This window comes from Hypanus sabinus, chromosome 7, assembly GCF_030144855.1.
Source record: "Hypanus sabinus isolate sHypSab1 chromosome 7, sHypSab1.hap1, whole genome shotgun sequence".
In the NCBI taxonomy this organism is placed as follows: domain Eukaryota; kingdom Metazoa; phylum Chordata; class Chondrichthyes; order Myliobatiformes; family Dasyatidae; genus Hypanus; species Hypanus sabinus.
In genome coordinates this window covers 19,252,772-19,272,977 of record NC_082712.1, presented here as the reverse complement: position 1 = coordinate 19,272,977, position 20,206 = coordinate 19,252,772, and the positions used below count along the sequence as shown (strand labels likewise).

At 44.6% G+C, this 20,206-nt stretch overlaps 1 protein-coding gene across 1 annotated transcript in view; it reads right to left on the bottom strand.

Moving 5' to 3' along the window:
- The window catches only part of galntl6 (polypeptide N-acetylgalactosaminyltransferase like 6), a 784,854-nt gene that overhangs the window by 87,386 nt on the left and 677,262 nt on the right, over positions 1-20,206 (bottom strand). Inside the window, exon 9 of the mRNA XM_059974280.1 lies at positions 10,098-10,319. Coding sequence (XP_059830263.1) covers positions 10,098-10,319 — 222 coding nt within the window. The remainder of the gene's footprint in view (positions 1-10,097; positions 10,320-20,206) is intronic.

The window sequence follows — 20,206 nt, the reverse complement described above, 5'->3', positions numbered from 1 at the left end:
GGGAGAGGGCGAGATCTGGAATGATAGGAGAAGACCGGAGGGGGAGGGATGAAGCTAAGAGCTGGGAAGTCGATTGGCAAAAGGGATACGAGGCTGGAGCAGGGGGCGGATCAAGGGACGGGAGGCCTGGGGAGAAAGAAAGGGGGAGGGGAGCACCAGAGGAAGATGGAGAGCAGGCATGGAGTGATTGTGAGAGGAACAGAAAGAGAAAACAAAATAGATAAAAAAAAATAAGGGATGAGGTAAGAAGGAGAGGAGGGACGTTAATGGAAGTTTGAGAAATCAATGTTCATGCCATTAGATTGTAGGTTACCCAGACGGAATATAAGGTGTTGTTCCTCCAACCTGAGTGTGGCTTCATCTTGACAGTAGAGGAGGCCATGGATAGACATATCAGAATGGGAATGGGACGTGGAATTAAAATGTGTGGCCACTGGGAGATCCTGCTTTCTCTGGAGGACAGACCGTAGGTGTTCAGCGAAACTGTCTCCCAGTCTGCGTAAGGTCTCACCAATATATAAAAGGCCACACCGGGAGCACCAGACGCAGTATACCACACCAGCCGACTCACAGGTGAAGTGTTGCCTCACCTGGAAGGACAGCCTGGGGCCCTGAATGTTCCACTTACAAGGATAAGTGCTGGGAGGAAGGTCTGTGGGAAGGGATGGGGGGGGGGATGAATGGACAAGGGAGTCGCGTAGGGAGTGATCCCTGCGGAGAGCAGAAGGAGGGGGGGAAGGGAAAGATGTGCTTGGTGGTGGGATCCCATTGGAGGTGGCGGAAGTTATGGAGAATTATATGTTGGACCCAGAGGCTGGTGGGGTGGTAGGTGAGGACAAGGGGAACCCTATCCCAAGTGGGGTGGTGGGAGGATGAGGGCAGATGTGCGGGAAATGGGAGAGATGCGTTTGAGAGCGGAGTGATGATGGAGGAAGGGAAGCCCCTTTGTTTAAAAAAGGAAGATATCTCCTTCGTCCTGGAATGAAAAGCCTCATCCTGAGAGCAGATGTGGCAGAGTCGGAGGAATTGCGAGAAGGGGATGGCATTTTTGGAAGAGACAGGGTGGGAAGAGGAATAGTCCAGGTGGCTCTGAGAGTCTTTAGGCTTATAGTAGATATCAGTAGATAATCCATCTTCAGAGATGGAGACAGAAAGATCAAAAAAAGGGAGGGAGGTGTTGGAAATGGACCAGGTAAGGGCAGGGTAAAAGTTGGAGGCAAAGTTAATGAAGTCAATGAGCTCAGCATGCGTACAGGAGGCAGCGCCAATGCAGTTGTCGATGTAGCGAAGGAAAAGAGGGGGACGGATACCCGTATAGAATTGGAACACGGACTGTTCCACAAAGCCAACAAAAAGACAGGCATAACTGCGACCCATACAAGTGCCCATGGCTACACCTTTGGTTTGAAGGAAGTTGGAGGAGCCAAAGGAGAAATTATTAAGAGTAAGGACTAATTCCGCTTGACGGAGGAGAGTGGTGGTAGAGGGGAACTGGTTAGGTCTGAAATCCAAAAAGAAGCGGAGAGCTTTGAGACCTTCCTGGTGAGGGATGGAGGTATATAGGGACGGGATATCCATGGTGAAAATAAGGCTCTCGAAAATGAACCCTGAAACCAGCTGGAGTAAGTTGGCAGCAGGGACACATTCACCATGGACGTCTAGTCCCTATATACCTCCATCCCCCACCAGGAAGGTCTCAAAGCTCTCCGTTTCTTTATGGTTGTTACTGGGACTGGAAGGCTTAAGTTATAATGAGAGACCCAGGATAAGCTGGGGCTATTTCTTTTCCCCTGGACCGTAGGAGACTAGAGGTTTATAAAACCTTGAGGGGCAGAGACAGGGTGAGTGGCCACAGTCATTTTATCCAGTCAAAAACGAGAGGGCATAGGTTCGAGTGACAGCTATTGGTCTGACCGAAGAGCAGAATCTCCTGCGGAGGGTAAAGGAGTTGGTAAGAGGAGTGTGGATCGGTGAATGGTGTGTGTATTGAAGAGACCGCAAGAATCTGAAGAATGGTCCTTATCCTCACTGTGGTTCTCTCATCACAGATGCTGTCTGACTTGCTGAGTGTTTTCCAGTATCTTGTGTACGTTGTTTTAACTTAAGAGTCATACAAGTGGCTTCAAAGATCTTTGGCAGGGCGCAGTTACAACTGGGTGTGTGAATTCAAAAGAATTTTGATTGAAAGATCAGGTTAGGCAGCATTCCAAAGTATTGGGCAGGCCAGCTAAAGGATGTGGAAATTTTCTTTGAACTTTGAAATTTGAAATGAAGGAGCTACACGCACCAAATGCTGGAGGAACTCAGCAAGTCAGGCAGCAACAATGGTGAGGAATAAAAAGTTGACATTTTGGGTCAAGACCCTTCATCAGGACTAGAAAGGAAGGGGACAGAGCCCAGAATAAGGTGTTGGGGCGAGGTGCAGGGATTCAAGCTGACAGATGATAGGTGAAACTAGCTGAGGAGGAAGCAGGGGTGTGTAGGGGAGGGAGGATGAAGCAAGAAGCTGAGAGCTGACGAGTGAAGAGGCCTATAGATGGAGGAAGATTGATAGGAGAGGATAGTGGCCTATTATGGGAGAAAAGGAAAGGTAAAGGATACCAAATGGAGATAGTGGGCAGGTGAGAAGAAAAGGAGAAAGAGGGGAACCAGAATGGCAAATGGAGAAAGGGAGAAGGGGTGGGAGGAAGCAAAGAGGTCCCTCAGGTGAGGTGGAGTGGAAAATGCCGGGAGGATCACATAAAAGCTAACAAGGGTCAGCCAATGATTTATCAGACCCTGGAATTTGATAAGAGGAAGGACTCAGACTGTAGATGTTTGTACTTCATTATCATTATCAGAATTAGGTTTATTATCAGTGATGTACAGTACATCATGAAATTCCTTGTTTTGTAGAAGCAGTACAAGGCAGGACAAAAGTTACTAAAACAATGGGAGTGGGCAGCTTAAATGGTTCCACATGGACTAGATGGGCCAAAGGACCTGCTTCTGTGCTGAACTCTTCTATGACTCTATAAGTTACAAAATAAACGTATTGTGCAAAAAACGAATAACAACGCAGCTCATGGGTTCATGGACCACTCAGAGATCTGGTGGCGGAGGGGAAGAAGCTGTCCTTAAAACAGAGCATGATCCAGAAGGTTAAGCTGCGGGGCAGAAGAGGTCGTGAGGTAATATTTACCTCATTATCAAGTGGTTGATACTGGAACGTATTGATGTTGATTGCCCAGAGTTGGAGGGAGAGGAGGTATGAAGCTCTAGAGGATGTAATTTGACAGAACTATAGTCGGAAAACAAGGTTCATTCTCAGCCCCTGTCACCTTGAAAAGAGCTGCCAACCTTTGTTCCTCTTTTAAGAGCACAGCGGAAACCTAATTTGGTCTCTAGTTATCAAATCATTGACTGGCGGACTATCTTACTGGAGACCTGGTCTTATTTCAAGGCTTACTAATATCAATGTTCTTCCTGAGATAAATAAACTTCAAACCACCAGAGAGTTTCCACTGACCTCCTGTGATTTGATTCACAGTTATCAGTGTCAGCCTTAATTCACTAGCAGGTCTCTCGCCTCTCACTCAGCGAGTCCGTGAGCCCCAGCAATGATTCAAAGGATTGGATGTTAAATCAAAGCTGTCAAGTCAATAAGGGGCTGTTGTGAGTCCCTCTGGTGGATGTAAACTCTTCTAAGGTACCGATTTGAAACAGATTGTGGGCAGCAATTCCTCCATCCTGAACCAAACTAGACAAATTGTTTAATTCATTGGCATTTGTTCAACCTTGCTGAATAAAACTAGTTACTGGTATTCTGCACTGTGCTACAACACAGGTAAACCAGCCTCCCCTCCACTGACTCTTGCCTACATTTCCCACTACTTTGAGAAAGCAGCCAACTTAATGAAGGACCCCCCCCCCCCCCCATAGCGAATATTCTCCCTTTTTCCCTCTTCCATCAGCAGTCCATAGAAAAGCTCGTAAGCAGGTTCAGCCAGGCTCAAAGGAAGCTACTCTCTCACTGTTGTTCCGCTCTTGAATGGACATATTGAACGACGAAGGTGAACTCTTGATCTCTCAATTTGCCTCTTTATGGCCCTTTCACACCATTATCTACATGCACTGTGATCATAAAAATATACCCTACGTTCTGTTGTAGCATGCACAAGATGGTGGAGGAGCTCAGCAGGTCAGGCAGCATCTATGGAAGAGAGCTTTGGGCCCAGACCCTTCTTCAGGACTGTCACATTCTGTTATTGCTTTTCCCTTATACTACCTCAATGAATTGATGTTTTGAAATGATCTGTGTGGTTGGCATTCAAGACAAGGTTTTACTCTGTATCTCGGTTCAGGTGACAATAATAAACCAACAACCAGTTACCAGTGGATATCCCTTAAACTCAGAGCTAAATGTTTTTCCATAGGCGAGTTTGCTTTCAACAGCATTTGGGTATGGCCCAAGTGCAGTGAGAGAGACAATGAAGCAGGTAAACAGTTCACTGACTTCAATGAGAACTGCTGCAAGATTTAAAGAAAAACAATAAACTCTAGGCCAATAGGGCCACCAACTAAAACTCTCAGACTGAAAGTCTGCGGCTGGAAGCAATAACTAGATATTAAATCAATTCCACTCCTTTACAGTGTCTCTTTACCGGGCAGGGATGAGGGTAAGCGGGCAGCATAAACGTTGCTGTGATTTTGGTCAAGTCTTGACAAGACTAGACCAAAATGAAAGGGGTTAAATACCATCATAGTGAAACAGTAATTTGCTGGAAACAGAATCTGTTCTGCAGGCTGTCTCCACGTGTGCATAAACGCTGCAACAGAGTCTGTGTTGAACATTTGCCATAATACATAATAAAAGAGACTTGTGGTTGAATGTAAGCCTGTAGGAGGGAAGTGGTTGTGCTGGAGAAAGTGCAGAGGATATTCACCAGGAAGCTGCCTGCATTGGGGGTCACTAGTTATGGGGCCAGGTTGGGTTTTACCTGGACTGTAGGAGGCTAACAGAAGACAGATTATCAAAATCTTTTTCCCATGGTAGGGCTGTCAAAAAGCAGGAATGCAGAGGTTTAAGCTGAGAGACAGAGGAGATTGTGGGATTTTTTTTTTACACACGGCATGTGGTTGATATCTGGAATGGGCTGCCGTGGATGGGGGGGTGGTAGAGTCAGATGTAATTACTGTAGAACAAAGAACAGTACCACACAGTACAGGCCACAATATTGAACTGCCTTTTAAACTACTCTAAAATTAGTCTAATTCTTCCCTACCCTATCACCCCTCATTTTTATTTAATTCATGTGCCCATATAACAGTCTCAAATAATGTACCCTAATGTACCATCCTCTATCACCACTCCCGGTAGCACATTCCTTCTTCTTCTTTGGAATCCAATGACGACGTCCACTCCTTTATTGGTGAGATCTTTGGTGACTATACAATCCTATCCTGGACCCACTAGCTCTATTGCAGGTGGAACATGTATATGTGTTAGTGGTGGCAACCATGGCTGCATTTCTCCTGGCTCTCTTCTGCTGTCATCTGGCTGTTCTTTCCGTCTCCAGAATGCGAACCCCCTCCCTACACAGCTGGTGCCAAGTGTTACGGTCGGCAGCAACATCCTCCAGGTCCTCGGGTCTGATCTTGCACTTCTTTGAATCATTCTTCACCTGATCCTTGTCGCGCTTCATCGGCCCTCCAGCTGAGTGTCGACCATGATGTAGCTGGCCGTGTAACACTCTGCGGGGTAGCCGACATGGGGACATCCTTATCAAACTGACGCTGGGTGATCATGGCCTCAATACTTCTGCAGTTGGCCTTTACAAGTATTTCATACCAAGTAATTCCCAGGATGCGCTGAAGGCAGCTTATATGGAAGCACTCCAAGGACTTGATGGGATGACTGTAGGTTACCCAAGCTTCACAGCTGTAAAGGAGGGTGGCGACACAGACCGCTTGGTATACGGTGACCTTTATGGAGGGGCGAAGGCTCTTGTTCTGAAAGTTTCTACGCCGAAGTCTCCCAAAGGCAGCTGATGCCTGTTTAATGCGGCTCTGGATGTCGTTGTCAATGCCGCTATCCTCAGAGAGAATGCTCCCTAGATATTTGAAAGATGGCACTACTGACAGCTTTTCATCACCAACAGTGAAGGCAGGTAGGGTGGATGGGACACTGGTACTCCACTGGCAAACCACTTCTGTCTTGGTGGTATTGACAGTCAGCCCCATCCTGCTGTACGCTCTCACATAGTCGTCTGCATACTGCAGCTCCAGGACCCACTCGCTAAGGAGTTTGGTAGTTGCGTGGAGCCTCCTGACGTCAAAGAGATTGCCATCTAATCTGTCGTCCACTGCCACACCGCTGCTGTCCTCAATCTCGTTGTGGAGAAGCTTGGTAACACACAAGAGGGAGATGTTAAAGAGCACTGGTGATAGCACTCGCCCCTGCCTCACCCCTGTGTGTACAAGGAAGAGCTCTGATTCTTGTCCTCCTATGGTCATCTGAGCAGTCATCCCATCGTGGAACTGGCAGAGGATGTTAACACAAAGTGCACTGCAGATGCTGTGGTCAAATCAAGACGTACAAAAAAGCTGGATGAACTCAGCAGGTCGGGCAGCATCCGTTGAAAACATTTTCCACTTTCAACGGATGCTGGAGGATATTAACAAATTTATTGGGGCATTCCACACATCTACACACTCTGTGTAAAAAACCTGTTCCCCAACCCCCCCCCAGCTGAATACTTTCCTCCAGATATCTTAAACTTATGCCACCTCATATTAGCCACTTTCAGCTTGGGAGAAAGTCTCTGACTGTCCACTCAATTCACGCCTCTTATCATCTTATACATCTGTGTTTAAGAGATATTCAGGCAGACACTTAAATAGGCCAGGTGCAGAAGGATACAGTTCTAATAACACTTTAAGGAAATTTGGAGAAGTATATGGATAGGAGGCATCCAGAGGGACATGGGCAAATGGGACTAGCTTTGTGGGCACCGCGGTTGGCATGGAGGAGTTGGGTCTGTTTCAATGCTGTGTTACTCTATGACTTTAGTGTTCATTCATTTTGTGCCGTGCTATATGACATGGGCAATCACTGTCTTTCCACGACCATGATTGTTCTTGGCAAATTTTTCTACAGAAGTGGTTGGGCAGTACTTTACAATAGGGGTGACCCCAGCCATTATCAATACTCTTCAGAGATTATCTGCCTGGCATCAGAGGTCATATAGCCAGGACAGGTGATCTGCACCAGTTGCTCATCTGACCATCTATCACCTGATTCCATGGCTTGATGTGACTTTGATCGGGAGGCTAAGCAAGTGCTACACCTTGCTGAAGGGTGACCTGAAGGCTAGTGGAGGGAAGGAGCGTCTTACACCTGCTTTGTAGAGACAAATCTCCACCCTGTCACCCACATGACTCTAATGTAGATGGGAAAATAGAGTGACATGGGCATGTTGGGCTGTAGGTAAGTGAATGATGTGTTGTAGGAAATGAGTCACTCATTTTGTACACAGCAAGGTCAAACAGTAATGTTATTGCAGTCATAGAGTCAAATAGCACAGGAACAGGTCTTTCCACCCATATTTCCCATATTAACCATCTAGTAACATCAATGTTAGTCCCACTTACAAGCATTTGGTCTGTAGCCCACTATACCTTGCCCAGATATAAATAACAGGAGATATAGATTGATTGAGGTGACAGAAAAAGCTCCCCTGTTCTTCTTTGAAGTGTTGCCAAGTGAAGTTGACAACCATCCAATGAGATCTAGGCAGGAAGCACCAGAGAGACATTCTGTAATTATCAATAAACCAATTATCTGAAATCAAACGTCCTTGCCTGGTGTCTCAGGGCTGGGTGTGTCTGCACCCGTGCTAACCCCCACCCTGGCACTCTTTCTCTGCCACCTGTTCTGCATCTCATGTCTTTAGCCAGAGGGTGGTGAATATGTGAAATTTATTGCCATAGATGGCTGTGGAGACCGTGACAGCTTCTTGATTATTAAGTGGAGGAGTGGAGAATAGAGCTGAAAAGGACAATAATTCAGCCATGATGCAATGGTGGAACAGGCACAATGGGCTGAAAGGCCTAATTCTACTCCTATGTCTTATGGTCTTCAGGAACATGCCCTCTTCTTGGTACTACCATCAGGGATGAAGTACAAGAATCTGAGAATGCACTTTCTCCTCTCCTCCCCCCCCCCCCCCACCCCGCCATTGGATTTCTGAAGGGTTCATGAAACCCATATACATCATCTTGTCATTCCTTTTTTTATGCACTATTTGCTTACTTTGTAATTTATAGTGATTTTTATGCCTTTGCACTGTACTGCAGCAGCAAGACAACAAATTTCATCTCAATAAATCAGTGACAATAAACTTGATTCTGAACCAGAATGGGAGCTTCTGAGTCCCTGCTGCTGTTCAAATCTTGTACAGTGTTTTGGTCCTCCTGTTGTAGGGAAGGTATCATTAAACTGGAAAAAAGTGTAGAGATTTACCACATCGCCGCCAGGCCATGAAGGCTTCAGTCACTGGGAGAGGTTTGGCAGGGTAGGACTTTATCTCCTGGAACTTATCGAGATGTTTAAAATCATGAAGGACCAGATAGGGTGAACGCCAGGCAAGGGGAGCTAAAAACCAGAGTGCATGGGTTAAGGAGAGAGGTGAAAAATTTAAAAGGGACCAGATGGGCAACATCTTCATGCAGAGGGAGATGTGCATATGGAATGAGCTGCCAGAGAACGTGGTTACTGTACATTTAAAAGACACCCAGGTAAGTACTATAATTGCAAACAAGAGAAAATCTGCAGATGTTTGAAATCCAAGCAACACACACAAAATGCTGGAGGAACTCAGCAGGCCAGGCTGCATCTATGGAAAAGAGTATACAGTCAACATTTTGGGCCGAGACCCTTCATCAGGACCGGAGAAAAAATAACGCAGTGTATGGTTGGGAGAGGTTTAGAGAGATATGGGTCAAATGTGGGCAAATAGGACTACCTTGGAGGACATCATGAGCAGTGTTCAATACCAGCGTATTCTCAGTATTAATCACCAAGCCTTAAAACCTGTGCCTCTGAATGTCCGCCTGCAACTGGATCTTTGACTTCTGCACTGGGAGACCACCAGAGGGCACAGATCAGGAATAACATCTCTAGCTGACTGTCAATCAGCACAGCTGCACTTAGCCCACTGCTCCACTCTCTCTACACTCATGGATATGTGCTTAGGCTCCCGTCAAATGCCATCGATAAATTCACTCATAACACCATTATGGAATCACAGATGCTGTCAAGGGGGAGTACCGGAGTGAGACAGACCAGCTGCTTGAGTGGTATCACGACAGCTTAGTGTCAACGAGGAATTGATTGCGGACCTCAGAACGGACAGTCGTGGTTACGCTCACCAGTCCTCATTGAGAGGCCAGTGCTCGAAAGGCCAAGCTGCTTCAAGTTCCTGAGTTTCAACATCCCGCAAGATCCGTTCTGGGGCCAACACATTGACACAATCACAAAGAAGGCACGCCAGCAGCTACTATCTTATTATTCCCTTTTTTGCACTATTCATTATTTTTGCAATTTATTGTGATTTCGTGCCTTTACACTGTAGTGCTGCTGCAAAGCAACAAATTTCATGTCACAGGGAGGCAGAGTAGTGAAGTGGTTAGCACAATTCTTTACAGTACCAGTGACCCTGCTTCATGTCCTGCTACTGTCTGTAAGGAGTTTGTACCTTCTCCCTGTGACCATTTAAGTTTCTTCTGAGTGCTCTGGTTTACTACCACAGTCCAAAGATGTACCAGTTGGTAGGTTAATTAGTTATTGTAAATTGTCTCATGATTAGACTAGGGTTAAATCAGGGGTTACTGGGTGTCATGGGGCAAAGGACTGGAAGAGTCTATTCCATGCTGTATCACAATGAATAAATAAATAGACACTAAAACATTAGAGAATGATAATAAATTGGATTCTGAACTCTGACAGATTGAATTCTACATTATTCTATGGCTCTCTGACTGTCCACGCTCAGCTCCTGTGTGAAATAAGCTAAGAAACTGTTTCCACACATCCACACTTGTCTGCTTTTACTCACTTCTCCCCAGGCAGCGGACGGGGGCTCCACCGGTGGATAATACTTTGGGAGGTCCCAGGCCACTTCTGTCATGAACCACTTGAAGTCCTTGCACTTGAGGTGTTTCCGCAGGACCTTCTGAGCCGTGATGTCGCCGGTGGAGAGGTGCCGGTACTCGGGCCGCCGGTGGTAGATGTACTCCGCATACTCGTCCATCCACGTCTCTGCCACTCGCTTCAGGTTCTACGGAAAGGGTTAGAAGTCCAGTTACCGCCCAAGCATTCTCATTTAGCAAAGTTCCCCATTGGCAACCTCGCAGGTTACATCTGAACTCGAGAGGGACCTGGCCTTGAGGGCAGGTTTTCCAGATACATTGGGGAGGTTTAAAACTAAGCTGGCAGGGAGATGGGAACCAAGGATCAATGATATTCACCAACATACATTTACGTGTATTAAGGATTTGCTGTGATGTTTTGGTGTGACATGTAACTAGAAACAACATTCAACAACTATAAAGAATAAATAATTATACAAAGTTAGGAGTACAAATATGGAATAAAATGTGATTAAATAATCATTATTATGTGCCATGTCCCATGACCATGATTGTTCTTGGCAAATTTTTCTATAGAAGCGGTTTTCTGTTTCCTTTTTCTGGGCAGTGTCTTTACAAGATGGGTGACTTCCAGCCATTGTCAATACTCTTCAGTGCTTGTTTGCCTGGCGTCAGTGGTCACGTAACCAGGACTCTTGATATGCACCAGCTGCTCCCGTGTCTGCACATGACCCTGATCAGAGGCTAAGCCGGTGCTACACCTTGCCCGAGGGTGGCCTGCAGACTAGCGGAGGGAAAGATCACTTTGCAGCTCCTTTGGTAGAGACGTATCTTCACCCCACTACCCCAAACACCTAAATGCCATCATGTACTTACAATGTAAGCACTGCATTACAGTGACAGAAATAATAGAGATAGGGGGTTGGGTGGTCTAACTAAAATGGTTGATCAGATTAAATGCTTGGGGGAAGAAATGCTTAAGGTGGCTTAAGGTTTTGGTTTTAATAGCCCTATTGCAGTTTCCGGAAGGGAGATTTGGAAAAGGCAGTTTGCTGAGGGGGGTGTCCGCAAGGTTTTTCCCCACTGCATCTTTGTCCTGCAATGAATGGTAGAGTACAGGTCAGATGATGAAGCAGAGGTTAGGAAGGTAATCAGCCGGATAGGTTGAAATGTGTTTGTTTTAACGTGAGAAGTATCAGGAACAAGGGTGATGAACGTAGAGTATGGATCAGTACATCGAGCTACGGCATTGTGACTATTACAGAGATATGGCTGTCACAAGGACAGGAATGGCTGCTGGATGTTCTGGGGTTTAGATGTTTCAGAAGAGATAGGAAGGAGGTAAAAGAGGTGGGGTGTAGTATGGCTAATCAGAGATAGTATTACAGCTGCAGACAGAGAGGACATCATAGAGATCTTCTACTGAGTCAGTGTGAGTGAAATCCAGAAAACGGAAGGGAGAAATCACTCTGTTGGGTGTATTCTACAGCCCCCTCCAACAGGGACAAGGAGCAGAATGGTAGTCAGGTTTTGGAAAGGGGCAAAAATAACAGAGTTGTTGTCAATGGAGACTTCATCTTTCCTAATAATTGATTGGCACCTCCTCAGTGTAAACGTTTTGGGTGGGGGAAACATTTGTTAGGTGTGTCCAGGAAGGATTCTGGACACATCATATGGAGAAGCTGACTAGAGGAGAGCCCATACTGGATCTCGTACTAAGTAGTGAACCTGGTCAGGTGACAGATCTCTCAGTAGACAATCACTTTGGAGACAGTGACCACATCTCTCTGCCCTTTAGTATGGGAAAGTATTTAATTCGGACAGGGCTAATTATGATGCTATTAGGTAGGAAATGGGAACTGAGGTTCTCAGGGAAACATTCAATGCAAACATGGAGGCTGTTTTAGCAAGCACTTACATGGGATTCATGATAGGTTTACCCCCATTGAGGCTGGAAAAGGATGGTCTGGTGAAGAAGCAACAGTTCACAAGAGAGGTAGAATGTTTAGAGGAAGGAGAAAACATACTTAAGATTTAGGAAGTTGGATCAGACAGGGCTCTTGAGGGTTATAAGGTAGCCAGGAATCTGCTTAAGAAGGGACCTAGAAAATCTAGAAATGGACATGAGAAGACTTTGGCAGGTAGGATTAAGGAAATCCTCAAGGTATTCTAAATATCTATGAAGAACACACCTAGGACCAATTAGGGTTAAATGGTAAACACAGTAGATCATGGAAGAAAAGGAAGGAGGAGGGGAACACAAAGGAGATGATGGATGGGTGAGGAGAAGAGAAAGGGGAAGAGGGTAAACAAAATGAGGAATTGAAAATGGAGTAAGCATAATGGGGAATTATTGCCTGTCCTCTCTAATCATATTCCTTCTTCTTTAGCCCTTTGCCACTCTAGCTTCATCCTCCCTCCCTCCTCCACTCTGCTTCCCCCTCACCATGTCTCACCCATCACTCGCTATCTCGTACACCTCCTGGTTTCCACCACTTGCTTATTCTGGCCTCTGTCCCTTCCTTTCCAGTCCTGATGAAGGGTCTTGGCCCAAAACATCTCCATAGATGTTGCCTGACCTGCTGAGTTCCTTCAGCATTTTGTGCATCATGGGTCATACAACACAGAAACAGGGCCTTCGCCCCATCTGTCCAATCCAGCCCTGATGTGGGGCATTGCCCTGAAACATCGACATATTCTCCCCCTCTCTGATACCATTCAGACCATTTAGTTTCTCCTGCGGTTTGCCCTCTTTCCCTTTCTCAGAGTCAGAATCCGGTTTCATATCAGAGGCATATGTTGTGAAATTTTTTGTTATGAAAAAGCAGAACTCTGCCTTCCAGTGTATGAAATAAAAAGCTGTAAATTACTGTAAGAAGTATATTTACTTTTATTTTCTCTCCCCTTATGGGTGGTTGTGTATGTGTATTTTTCCCCACGATTTCAGGTCCTTTACCAGAGGCCTGGGAGTTTGAGGGTTTAGTGCAGTATCCTTGCAGTCCCCAGTAGTGCACTCTCCTGACCAAGATCTCAGATGATGTTCCCAGGATTTGTTGGAAACACTCTCCCAGTCCAGGTGTCACAGCTCCAAGTGGTCCTATCACCACCGAGATTATTCTGGCTTCAACTTTCAACATCCTTTCAAGCCCTGGTATTTCTCCAGCTTCTCTTATTCTTTTTTCCTGATGTTACCATTGTTCAGGATTACCACATCTCTTACTCTTGCTATAATAAATAACTAAATACTGCAAGTTAAATGAAAAATGTAGTGCAAAAAGAGAAAAAATATGAGGTAATGTTCATGGGTTTAATGACCATTCAGAAATGTGTTGGCGGAAGGAAGTTTGTTCTACCTGAATCGCTGAATTTGTGCCTTCAGGCTTCTGTACCTCCTCCCTGATAGTAGCAATGAGAAGATGGCATGGCCTGGGTGATAGGGTTCCTTAATGATGGATGCTGCTTTTTTGAGGCATTGCTCCTTGAAGACGTCCTAGATGCTGGTTGCTGGGGAAGCTCGTGCCCATGATGGAGATGACTGAGCTTACAACCTTCTGCAGCTTATTTTGATCCTGCGCAGTGATAACCACCCCCCTCCCCAACAGATGTTGATGCAGCCAATTAGAATGTTTTCTATGGTCCTCTTTCCTCTCCTATCAGATTCCTTCCTCTCCAGCCTTTTACCTTTCCGACCCATCTGGTTTTGTCTTCAGTAGCACCTTCTAGCTATCCTCCTTCCCCACCCCAGCTTTTTATTTTGGCGGCCTCCCCCTTCCTTCTCAGTCCTGAAGAAGGGTCTTGAACTGAAACATCGACTGTTTATTAACTTCTATAGATACAGCCTGACCTGCTGAGTTCCTCCAGCATTTTGTGTGTGTTCCTTTGGATTTCCAGTCACCACACCTTGTTAATAGCCCCTGCATCTCAATAACCCCTGATCCCTGTTAGCTCCTGTCAAACAGATATACAAAATATATGTACAATTCCTTTGTCAATGATGGTGACTGCACTAATACTGCCACAAAAATTAAAGAAAGTCAAAGCTTATTATCTTTGTGCTGAATAATTTATATCCAATTACAACCCGTTTAAACTTTAATGCAAGGCAGCTGCCCTCGCACTCAATACACGTTCAGTTAGAGGTTCTACCCTTGTCCGCGTGTGCCCCTCTCTCTATCATTTCCTCTCTCTGCAATCCGTGTGACATAATGATCACAGGTTTAAAGCTGATATCAGCAAGATGGGATGTAAGGCTGGTAGACATAGTTTAAAGTTCAAAGTGAATTTATTATCAAAGTGCTTTTGTGTTACTATATACTACCTTGAGATTCATTTTCTTGTGGGCACTTACATTAAAATAAAGAAATACAAGTTTAGTAGAAGAACTGCAGACTGAGCAGCAGGGTCCCCGATAGCCAATAATTAGTGCAGGAAAGCTCAGATACTGCAGCTAATTGCTCCCAGGATTTGCCATGTGGTATATCCAGGCTTCTAATTTCATAGAAGCTTAAGGAGATTTGTCATGTCACAAGACACACTAATTTCCACCGGTGCTCCGTTGAAACTATCATTGTAAATTGTTCTGTGATTTGTCTAGGGTTAAAAAGGTAAGTTGCTAGTCGGTGTGGCTCAGTGGATCAGAGGGCCTGTTCCACGCTGTATCTCATTATGTGCCTTTTACACTATTCATTTAGTTTTCTAACACAGTTAATTTTATATTTTGCATCTACTGCTGTTGCAAGACAACCAATTTCATGACAAGCATTGCCGATAATAAACCAGATTCTGATTCTGACACAATATTGGAAGATTTTCTTCTCTTTTCCTTGAGCTTCTTGGTTACTGGTGTTTGCTGGCAAACTCCCTTGGAGTTGGATGAAATTAATGCCTCAGTACCTTAATGAGGCCTACACAAATTCAAGTCTTGTACCTAACAATGCAAGTAATTATTTCTGGTGAGGAACCACAGTCCTTTAATGACCAGAAAAGAAGCCAATGTAAAGCTGTAGAGTTCGGGTCAAAATCAGAGTCAACGTTGAGCGGATTGTCGTGTGTGCGATTCCATGTATGCACAGGTGCAATGAAAAACTCATTTGAGCTGCATCAAGGCATGTAGCATTAGAAATGCAGCATTCACAGGAAAAAAAGCAAATGAAATAGGATTTTTATAAGAATATAATTAGAACAAAAAAAAGTCAATATAAGTGCAAAGTGATTTCAGTTGCCATGGCATTGCTAAGCTGTAGTGACTAGGGTTGTGCTAGTTGGTTCAAACCACAAGGTTGAAGGGAAGTAACTCTTCTTCAGCCTGGTGGTGTGCAACTTCTGGCTTCTGTACCTCCTGTCTGATAATAGCTGTAAGAAAACTACATGGCCTGGGTGGTGGGGATCTTTGATGATTTACAGTACCTTGCAAAATCTTAGGCACTGATGCACCATCAATAACTCTCGGAGACGGGAGGTGAACGATAGGCTTTTATTAGCAGCAAAAGGGACCACGACATCCTGGAGACTGAGGGAGGAGCAGTGCCTCCAATCGCCTTTATACAGGGGTCTGTGGGAGGAGCCACAGGAGCAGTCAGCAGAGGGACGTGTCCAGACAGGTATACACATAGTTTACCTTATATACTACTAGACTGCTTAAACCTTTTGCACAGTACTGTAGTAATTCTATGTATTGCACTGTACCGCTGCTCCTGGAAAAAAAGCAAATTTCATGACATATGTGAGTGATGATAACCCTGATTCTGTTATGGGTCTCTGTTGGGGACTGAGAACAGAAGTGGGTGGGGAGAGGGGAATCACGGTTGAGAAGAGAGGAAGAGAGAGGGGACGGAGCAGGAAGCACCAGAGAGGCATTCTGTAATGATCAATAAACAGGTTGTTTGGAATCCAATGACCTTGCCTGGTGTCTCAGGCCATTTGTGCCCCGGAACTCCTCCTCTGCCACCCCTCCTGCTGCTCTTCACCCTCCCCATTCTAAACGTCCTTTGCTCCCGCCAGCTTTACAAACTCACCCTTTGCTCCACGTTGACTAAAACAGTATTATGCAAAACTTTTAGGCACCTTAAGCAGATATATGTGCTTAAGACTTTTGCATTGTGCTGTATGTTACCTTTTTGCCTTGTGAATCTGCTGAAGATAGGAGCAATACGCCTGCAATGTATCGGGCAGAGTCCTCTACTTTCTGCAGCTTCTTACGTTCCTGAACATTTCAATTGCTGACACGAGGAAATCTGCAGATACTGGGAATTCAAGCAACACACACAAAATGCCGGTGGAACGCAGCAGGCCAGGCAGCATCTATAGGGAGAAGCACTGTCGACGTTTTGGGCCGAGACCCTTCATCAGGTCTTGAATTGCTGTTCCAGACTATGATGCAACCAGTCAGAAAACTTTCATTGGTCATGTAAGTGTTGTGAATGCTTGGTGAATGGTTTAAAAAGTATCATTATTTAAATTCCCTTGCAACACACACAAAATGCTGGAGGAACTCAACAGGTCAGGCAGAATATGGAAAAGAATAAACAGTCCTCGTTTCAGGCCGAGACCCTTCTTCAGAACTTAAATTCCCTTTCTGGCTTATTTTCTCTCCCAGTTTAAAGCCTGTTTATATAACATCTTCAATCAGAATGGTTCTGAAGTATTATCTACAGTACTGTGTTCTGCTGGGAGCAAAAGTTTTTGGCTCCCTAGGTTTTGTACGTGGTTTCAGAGCCCTGATCTCAATATCATCAAGGCTCTCTGGGATTAATTGAAGAGACTGAAGCAAGCAAGACAGCCAAAGTCTGCAGAAGAACTGTGGGAAGTTCTCCAAGATGCTCTGAGCAACCTTCCAGCCAATTTTCATATGAAACTGCACCACAGTTTGCCAAAGAGAATTGATGCTCTTTTAAAGGCAAAGGGTGGTTACACCAAATATTGTTTTGATTTCTATTTTTTTATTGTCTTTCTGCACTTTAGAGTAATTTTTTGATGTTTAGAAACATTCCATTTCATCATTTTTGAAAGCATCTTCATTTTACAGAATTTGATTACATGTGCCTAAAATTTTTGCACAGTAGTGTATGTTTCCTTGTCCATAGACTCTGGTTATCCGATATCACCACAGGTGTTCAAAGTTCAAAGTGCATTTATTATCAAAGTATGTATGAATTATACAACCTTGAGATCCCTGTCCTCACAGGCAGCCACAAAACAAAGAAGTCCAAAGGACTCATAAAAAAAAAGACCACTGAACACCCAGTGTGCACACAGAGAAAAAAAACAAATCATGCAAACTACATGCAGGACTCTCAGTACCAGTAACTGTGGTGTTAACTGTTCAGGCTAACAAAATGGCTTCTCTGTATTTTATAATGAAATGGCTTCTCTGTAATGTTACTTAAAGTTGTAATGGGTTTCTGTGTCTGGTATGTTTGGGTTATGACTGCAGATAAGGGGGGAACTAATCAGTGGAGTATTGTTATGCTATCTTGTATGTGTGAGCTGAGCGGGAGTTCGCGGTCTTTTTCGGGAGGAGAGTGAGGAGGATGGATGTGTGACGAGCAGACTGCGGTTCCAGTGCGGAGGATACTGGACGTCAGCGGTTCGGACGGTGGGCAAAGGCTCAGAAGTTCGTTGTGGATGGAACAGGAGGCGTGAGCTCCAACGTATTAAAATATTATGTGCGCAAACTTATTGCTTTGGCGACTTTAGGTTATCTGTTTCTACTAACTCACCACCAAGAGATAACTATAAAGTTGCAATTATTTACTCGCTTTTGGTGTATTTGTCTGGTATTTGTGTTGCGAGCGTGTACAGGGGGGGTATTACACCGCATTTACACTGAAGTATCACACTATTGGCAGGGCAATGGTGGTTCACCCTAGACAAACGGGGGATAAATTGGGGGCACGGATGCTACATACAAATGCAAGTGAACAGTGTTCTGAACTGAAGTCTACAAAGACAGTCCAATCCACAGACCCTGAACTCAGAGCAGAGCAGTGAGCTGAACAAGCCCATCCCTTGTCTTGGGCCCCAATACCCTGATGTTGTATAAATGCAAGTTTATCCTTCTGTGTTCATAAATCATGGCTGTGTAGGAGGGAGGTGTTAGATTGGTTGTGGAGTAGGTTACAATGTCAGCATGGCGTCATGGGTCAAAGGTCCTGTACTGTGTTCCATACACTCACAATAAACACAAAAAAAAATCATAGAAGAAGATGATGAAAAACTTTGCACCAGATGAATGAAATATTCTCGGCGGCAGATTTTTTGTAGGTTTTTATACATACATCATACTGGGTTAGCTAAATGAGCCTTTCAAGCCGTGGGGACGCTCACTGATTAAAAAGCATGTTCTGCTGCCATGCACTCAATTAACATACTCCCTCAAAAGCCAAGATCACCATCCTCACCTTTGACAGCCAACCCAATAGACAGGGAGGTTAGCTTCCAACTGGGGAGAGCTTAATTGGATAGTCCCACCTTCCTGCTATCCACAGGTTTTTCATTTGGGTTTCTGTAGCATTATGCAGGTCACAAGCTCTCAGCTGGTAGTTAAATGACCTGTACTTTTTCTCCATTATTAACAGAGGCACAAGTGGTCATTGTAAGTCAGCATAACCGCATCATTAGGCTGAATTGATATGTCAACTCTACACTAATTTCTTCAGCAATAACTAGGCACATTTTTAACATACACCCACAAATGAAGTCCCTGATTTTTAATATGAAAATTTTTATAAAATGTGGCATAACTGCATTATTCATCACAATGATTAAATTAAAATACTTTGACAGAAATGTCTGCCAATTTTATTGCTTTTCACTAAACAATAAGACTGTTTAAAATAATTCATTGGGCATAAAGAACATTGGGACGTTTAAAAGATTCATCACTAATGTTTCATTCTTTCTTTACTTCAGCGTAGAAAATGGAACATTAATGCATTATTTTAGTGCATAAAAATAGATTTACCCAGGATAGATTGGGAGTAGTCATCTCTTCTGTGTGAAGTTGCATCTAATGGGAAAGTGGTGAGGGACTTTATTAGAATGGCGGATATTACTCCAGGGTCAGAGGTCAGATTAATGATGTCATGCGTCAAGCATCACACATTTTGTCCACTGCCAATGGACGTTAGAGCTCTTAAAGTTAAATTACTATTCACCCATAGAAATGTTGGAACACATCCTAGAGGGTGGTGCAAAAATAGAATGAGCTGCTAGGGGAATTGGTAGTTGCAGGCTCATTGTAACATTTAAGATAAGTTTTGATAGGTTCATGGTTGGGGGAATGTTAATGTATGAGGAACATTTGATGGTTCCAGGCCTGTACTTGCTGGAGTTTAGAAGAACGAGGGGGAATTTTATTGGAACCTATCAAATATTGAAAGGGTGAATATGGAGAGGATGTTTCCTGTAGTGGAGGAGTCTGGGACCAGAGGGCACAAACCTCAGGGTATGAGGATGTCCCTTTGGAACAGAGATGAGAGGAATTTCTTCAGTGAGAGGGTGGTGAATCTGTGGAATTCATTGCCACAGAGGGCTGTAGAGGTCAGCTCATTGGGAATATTTAAAGCTGAGATTGATCATTTGTTCGTTATGTGCCATATTGCATGTTGCGGGTAGACATGGTTTTATGATGGCCATGATTGTCCTTGGCAAATTTTTCAATAGAAGTGGTTTGCCATTGCCTTCTTCTGTGCAGTGTCTTTACAAGATGGGTGACCCTAGCCAATATCAATGCTCTTCAGAGATTGTCTGATTGGCGTCAGTAGTCGCATAACCAGGACTTGTGATTTGCACTAATTACTCATACGACCGACCACTACCTGCTGCCATGGCTTCATGTGACTCTGATCGAGGTGGGGTTGGGGGCTAAGCAGGTGCTGCACCTTGACCAGAACTGACCTGCAGGCTACTTTACAGAGCCTTTACACCTCCTGTGGTAAAGATGGATCTCCACTCCACCACCTAAGGAGGCTGATAGGTTCTTGATTAGTCAGAACATCAAAGGTTGTGGGGAGAAGGCAAGAGAATGGAGCTGAGAGGGATATTAAATCATCTATGATAGAATGGCAAGCAGTCT